Source organism: Sinocyclocheilus grahami, unplaced genomic scaffold (assembly GCF_001515645.1).
Source record: "Sinocyclocheilus grahami isolate Dianchi unplaced genomic scaffold, SAMN03320097.WGS_v1.1 scaffold526.1, whole genome shotgun sequence".
Classification (NCBI taxonomy): Eukaryota; Metazoa; Chordata; class Actinopteri; order Cypriniformes; family Cyprinidae; genus Sinocyclocheilus; species Sinocyclocheilus grahami.
This window is the reverse complement of record NW_015505705.1, coordinates 262,282-269,704: the sequence shown is the minus strand read 5'-3', so window position 1 is coordinate 269,704 and position 7,423 is coordinate 262,282. Positions and strand designations below refer to the sequence as shown.

The following is a 7,423-nucleotide window of genomic DNA, read 5'->3' as shown; positions in this document are numbered from 1 at the left end:
TGGGGGGGGGGGGGGGGGGGGGGGGGTTATGAATCAAAAACAGACTCTTATGTGCTGGTTCTTATGACCTTGTCTACTGAAAATAGGATTCTCCACTTATTCATCATGGTTAAGTGATTGAATAATGAATGTGTGAATACATCAACACAAAAAAAATGACCGTTAATATTTTTTATAGAAAAATATAGTATAATTATTTCTGAGAACAAAATTGCTTGTTTTAGAGAAGTAGTGTTTAGTTAAGATATATATATATATATATATATATATATATATATGTATAAGCACCTCATGCTCATAGTTTTGATTAAAATACATCATATCCGGTGGGGCGTTGCATAAGTGCTAGCCGTAAAAGTTCAAATATTTCAACGCAACCAGGGCACAAACCAGATACAAAAAATCTCAGCATACGCATATGAAGGGTAATTCACAAATGAAAATTAATAACTTCCGGTCTGTCGAAGTAGAACATCATGAAAATCATTTGAATCAGTTCCAAGTAAGTACCCTATGTAGCACAAAAACACCTGCTTGCAATAAAAAATGATTTTGTGTTGCATGAATACACCATAACTTCATTTAAAATCTAATTGCATGGAGCTTCCATGCTCATTTAAAGCAGACTGATGTCTAGCCATCTATCAGTAGCTTCACTTATGACTGCACACAAGCAGCTGCAGTTTTTGATTTCCCCATTGATTCAGACAGTTCTGAGAAAGAAAGGCACCAATTTAATTCAAGGAGGAAAAAACTGCATATTTCTACAAGGGGTAAAATAAGGTGTTTCTAAACATCTTCTTTTATGGTCTGTTTTCTCTTCAATGGGAGAGTGATATTTTGAGAATTAGGGGTTCTCTGGTTAATGAAGATAATTATTTTCATATTAACATTCTATTGTATTTTGCCTAAATGAATGAAAAATAAAACATTAAAAACTAAAATCTATCATTTTGAATGCTGCAAGCGAATTTAGTCATCACAACTTTATCATATACAGAATTTGAGAGTATCCATTTTTAAGATTACATAATATACTAATGTTCTCAACGAATACCTTTAACTGGTTTAACTGGAGCATGAACAGTTACATTTCAAATTAATTAAATTCAATTTAAAATTAACTAATGCTGATAAAATAAAACAACAACAAACTCTAAAATGGCTGATAAAACATGTAGTACTAATATATAGCACCCCAAACAAAATCTGCTTAGAAAGTTATTTAAGCTGTTAATATGTTTACAGCACTTGTACTGGTTTAACCAGTTTAATGGCACAGATGCCCCCTTGAGCACGACCACAGTTATGCAAGTTTGTACAATGGGAAGTTGTGGCCTAATGGTTAGTGAGTCGGACCCGTAACCCAAAGGTTGCGAGTTCGAGTCTCAGGAATTGTAGGTGAGGGAGTGAATGTACAGCGCTCTCTTCCACCTTCAATACCATGACTGAGGTGCCCTTGAGCAACGCAGCATAAATGGCTGCCCAAAATGGTGTGTGTGTGTGTTCACTGCTGTGTGTGTGCACTTAGGATGGGATAAATGCAGAGCACTAATTCCTAGTATGGGTAACCATACTTGGTCACTTTCATTTGCAACACATCTGCATTTTCATCCCTTCGAAGAGCACATTTCTGTCCTTAACACCAAACAACTGCAGACATGCTGGAAAGCCAACAAATTACTTGAATGCTTGCGCTACAATCAGCCAATATCTCCTCAGTCTAAAATAGATATTTTTAGAAAGCCATCAGCCTGACGATCTGTACAGAAGACACTTGAACGAACCTTTGAGAGGTTTGGGAATGAAGTGTGCAGCCGGCTTGGTCTTCTTTACATGGTTGCCCTTCATGATTTGACCCTCTTTGTTGAGACCCAGGTACCAGCCTCGGCCCGACTGCTGCTGCCGATAGATCATTGATGAGTATGTCACGTAATAGTTCTCAAACACTGACTCTTTGAATTTGCACTCTGGCGTGAAGTGCTCCTGTGAGAATGAAATGGGCAGAGAAGACAACAGAGACATAATTCGTACATGTTTGTGGAGGAGTATTTTTCATAAGAGAGAGAAAAAAATGTGTGTGCGAGATCGTAGGGAGATAAAGAAATTGAGAGCAGGTAAATTTGGGCTGAAGATGGTCCAGACCAGCCTCGTCGATATCACGCATCATCTCATCATGATTTGTCTAAACTTGAAGGTAAATTCCTCTGATTTGAACTGTAATAAGTGGTCTAAACATGGTAGCACATCATCCCGTGTGCTTTCACTCTAGTTTGTGGTACAGATTGATTACCATTAAACTCCTGAGGCCTGAAACACTTTGACTCATTCCTGCGGATCAATACATTCATCCTGGGGAAAACAACCTCTCAAAATCAACAAGGAGATACGTGTATACCAGCACGACCATGGGTGCGAGTTTGAGTATGGACCTTTTCCACATTTCCGGTGTTTTTAGAAGCAAAGTTGTCATACACTGTAAAAAAAAAAAAAAAAATTTCAAAGTGTAAATAATGATTATTGGAGTGAGTTAAAAAAAAAACATTTCAGTCATTCTACTACAAAATTCACATTTAATTTAATGTGTTACTTGCGGTTCCTTTGTAATTGTGAAACACCCACAAAGCAGCATTAACTAGTTTTCTGATATTTCATACCAAGGTAATATAGCCCAAGTATAGAGTCATAAATGTATGTTACATTTTTAAATGAAAATATAAAAAACTTAACTAGATTTACAATGTTAATAACTGGAAACACGTCATCACAGTCTGTGAAAAGAGTCAATTTCTGTGGGCAGGCGGTCAGACGCGAACCCACACACAGTTGAAATACAAAGGTACAGTGTAAACTGTTTCTGTATTATGAAAGCACAGATCTGGCCAAGACTTTCAAATCTTTAGCGTTCTAATGCCAGCAATGTTCATCAAAATGTCCGTTTTGAATGGACAGAAGCACTTATTGGCACAGCACTAAATTATTTATCTCGCCACAGCACATTTAATCAAAGGAAAGAGGCAAGGGAGGCACTCGCAGAACAGAATATCCATTAGAGCATTAATGTGAATTCTCCATATTTAAAACCTGCAGAGTAGATATTGGGGCGGAAAACCTTGGGTTATGATGATGATCTCCCATGAGCGTTCTATAGATAGCATTCAAATACAAAGCAATTATATGAAGTGTGAATAATCTTCGTGTGAATGTGAGGTGCTAACAAGCATGTCTAAATATGCCACAATCTCCTCTTTGAATATGATCACGATACAAAGCTGTGAAAAATAAGAGAGGCAGATGGTGTTTGGGCAGGAGTTGGATCTCATCAACTCTCCAGTTCATCGATCGCCCGCTGTCTGGAATCCAACCTGCAACCTTTAAGTTAACATCTCGGATCCTGAGGCATCCATGATGCTGTCTAAGACATAGATTTAACTACAATGAGAGCAGCAGAGATGAAATGTGGGATGTTTACTACTACCCTGAACTCAGAAGAGCCCACAATGTGTAGGAGGGACTCGCAAAGATGCACTACTCTCTTAAAAATAAAGGTTCTTTATTGGCATTGATGTTCCCACAAAGAACTTTTAACATCCATGGAGTCTTTCCATTGTACAAAAGGTTCTTTATGTTGGAAAAAGGTTCTGTAGATTTTTAAAATGTTCTTCAGGGGAAAAAAAGGTTCTTTTAAAAATTGTTCACTGCAAGGTTCTTTGGGAAACCCAAAATGGTTCTTCTATGGCATCGCTGTGAAAACCGCCTTTTGGAACCATTATTTTGAAAAGATTGTTATACTTACAGAGGTGTACAGGTAGCCTTCATTGTTCATGGCCAGGTAGAGCTTGGTCTGGACACCCTGTATAGCCACCACCCGCAGCCCAACGGGGATGAGGTTGAAAATAGCTGTGAAGTTACAGTACAAAACAGAATTGAACCCACGGGAAAGAAGCGTGTCGGTATGGTCATGTTTAAACATGTTACGTATAGTGAACCGACCATAGCTATTATCTTCCTCTTTTGTACCATCGATGGTCCCATCAGCTTGGAGTTGTAGATGAAAACCTTGTCGACTGTAGAGCTTGGTGACTATCCCCTTGAGCTGAGGCTCTGTAGAATTGAGACAACACAATTTAGGAGGATGGGGCGAAGGGAGGGTGTGCCACAGCAGATTATATGGGGTGAAGAAGAAGAGAACATCCAGCACAAAGGCATAGCTTATGAAAGCCAAGAAATGAATGTTGGAAAACCATAAAATGTGAATTGTGAAAACATAGTGAGTGCTGGTGCCAACAGGACCCAGGCATTTGCCAAGCATGCCTCAGTGTTGAGGCGATAGATAACTATGGCTTATATAACAAGCATTTCAGTAATATCCTGATTCCAGTTAAACCGCTCTGAATTTATGAGTTTAAAAAAACTTTATTTCTTCATTGTAAGAGAAAATACAAAAAAGAGCTGCGAGAATACAAATCACATTGTTTACCCATTCTGTGCTATTGATATTTGATGATGCCACAAATGTCACAAACAATTTTCCAGTAAATTATAGTAATTCTCATTTTATTCACCTGCAGTTGTTTAAAGAGGTATTTCTACCTGATCTGACCTTTAGAATAACTTTAATTGATGTGAAGCAAGGTCAGGTTTTTCAGTCATATTAAATAATATTTTTGACTATTTATTTTTCGCTATTATTTATTTTACTATTATTAATATTTCACATTTTAATATGGTTTTGTGCTATTTTTACTTGTAAGTGGTTGTATTTTCAGTGCTCTGAGCATGAATTCACCAACAAATATTCAGAAAAATGTTTTTATGTATTTTTTTATATATCGTTCAAAATATTTTTTAAGTTAATTTGCATGTTACCACATTTTCTGTGACACAAGTTCACATCTGCCTCAACCTACAATTTAAAAATTAAGGGTTCATGAAGGTTCATGAACATCAGAACCTTTTCATTGCACAAAAGGTTCTTTAAAGTGGAAAAAAAAAATCTTCACACTAAGAAAAAAAGTATCTTTTAAGAACTATTCACTAAAAGGTTCTTTGGGAACCCAAAATGGTTCTTCTATGGCATTACTGTGAAAACACCCTTTTGGAATCTTTATTTCTAGTAGTGTACCATCCAGAAACCCACTATATTCATTCATAAACAAGATCCAAGATTTATTATATTTATTGTAGAATAATAAGTAAATAAAACACTGAATAAAAGACCCGCTAGTGCTCATAGTAACAAAATACTCAATATTAGCAATGAAAATCCATGCCAAAATCCAAATCAACATAACCCAAAGAGTGCCACAGATCTCCTTTTAGCCAAATCTCTGATTCAAACTGCGTAGACTGCATGCTATCTAGTGTAGAACAAGTGATGAGCTGTGCGCCCTGGTGATATTGCAACATCAGCTTTAGCTCAGAGAGAAGCCAGTGCTTAAAAGCAGTGAACTGTGAAATTCTTGTTACTCTGCCCAGCGCATCTTAGTTTACAGTTCAGACTCCTTCGTATAGGAGTTAAAGTGTAGTCACAATTTCTAAACACACTGAACAATAACGATGATGATGATGATGATGATGGGGATGATGAAGATGGTTGATGGACTTGGCTATCTGGGTAAAGTCTGCTAAAAAGAACACACATAACATCAGACCTGGCCGCCTTCTCTTGCGTTTCTTCGAGCCGAAGAGTTTGACGCGTGAGAATAAGTTGAGCCTGCTGGGCTTCTCGCAGTTCCCTATGCTCTTATTGGGGCTGCTGGCGCAGCGGTTGGCATTGGCTTTCTCCCGCTCCCTCGCCTGCCTCCTCTGCCGAATGAGGGAGCTGGCGATCGCTGCGGCTGTAGCCAGTTTGGCGTTTCGTTGTGGCGACGCGTCCCAGATTGAAAATGACCATATGTTGTGTATGTTAAAGTCCTGTGTGCTCAGAACATTGTCACTGAGGAAGTAAAATCAATACTCCATGACGGACTGCTTATTGGTCATTTCAGAAGTCCGCTGTTGTCTCTACAAGGATTGAGCATATTTTCCTGTTGACAAATCACTTGGTTTGAAGCCTTTACAGCCGCTTCATTCAGCGTCGGCTGTTGTGCCCTGACACGGTGCAGCAGATCCCGGACAGCAGCTCCTCTTCTTCTCTCCGGGGAAAAAAGCTGCCTTCTAGAAAACGTTGCCTTTTTGTTGCGCATTTGTGGGAGAGAGAAACGCGTGCCATTGTGCCATGATCCAACGCTTTACTAAGCCATGCGCTGATTCAGAAAAATGAGCACCTGTTAACACACCGCGGCTGAGGAAATACTTAAATATTGTCTACATGAGAGAAAGAGAGAGGGGGAATTGTGCCGGGAAATTGTGAGCAAGAGGTCCCCGCCTTTCAATAACGCAGCCTTTAATTGAAGTTTAGTGGATTAATCGGCTTCCCTTGCAGATGTGCTCATGTTTTCAGCAGTGGAGATCTGCATAGGTGCTCAACAGATTCCCCGTTCCCCAAGACCGCACAAAATATGGAAATTCAGAGGCGTTGGAAACAGCGTCTGAACTCAGGTGTCAGCAATATGATCCAAGAAGGAAAAATATCCACATCCAATAGTGCGGAGATTCCAGAGTGCTCTCTTTTCGACACTGGGTTGGAATGCAGCAGCAGCTCGTTCTCCTCGCAGTGGCTCCTGCAGCAGCACGGCTTCAGCGGCTGCATGGTGACAGACCGCCCGAGAGACGTGACTGTGGTCTTCAACAAGCCGCCGTGTAGAAACAGGCAATATTAGAGCCTCCTGAAATGAGGAGTGGCCTTTTTGGCACACATAATCTAACTCATTAGTAGTAGTCCTTTCATTGTCATACATGTTCTGTAGAATGACACTGTAAAAACGTTTTGTTGAATTTATATAATTTTTTGCAAACAAAAGTGGTTGCCTCATTTATATCTCATTTAATGCTATAATGTTAATTTACCAACTAATTTGTGGTATTTAAATCTGTTTGCTTCTACAATAGTGATAACAGACAAAAGAAGGCCACATAACATAAATTCATAAAAACCGCCTCTACAGCAACTAAATAATAACATGAACACCATCAGAGTAACAATAGCGCATTAAACATTAACTAAACAACATACTGTGCAATGTATAACATAAAACACTTAATAAATAACTAATAATGAAAATAAGAGAAACGAACTTTTTAATTAATACTTCACAGGGGGTTTCTGGGAATGGGGATTATATTTTTTACTTATAAAAATTTCAACAATAGCCTATGTTTACAAATAAATATAAAAGTATATTATTGTCTATTATTGTAAATATTTGTTGCCTGCAAATTATAAGAATTTATCAAATAAAATTTTAATTTTAAACCTGCATTTAATTTAATAGATTTGTACATTCTTTTGAATTAACCCTCAACCTATAGGTGTATATAT

General features: G+C 38.2%; 1 protein-coding gene across 1 annotated transcript in view; it reads right to left on the bottom strand.

Moving 5' to 3' along the window:
• The window catches only part of LOC107555168 (fibroblast growth factor 13-like), a 15,682-nt gene that overhangs the window by 1,905 nt on the left and 6,354 nt on the right, over positions 1–7,423 (bottom strand). Inside the window, exons 3-5 of the mRNA XM_016237867.1 lie at positions 3,994–4,104; positions 3,797–3,900; positions 1,788–1,986 (exon numbers count right to left, since the gene is read on the bottom strand). Of these exons, the coding sequence (XP_016093353.1) occupies positions 1,788–1,986; positions 3,797–3,900; positions 3,994–4,104 (414 nt within the window). The remainder of the gene's footprint in view (positions 1–1,787; positions 1,987–3,796; positions 3,901–3,993; positions 4,105–7,423) is intronic.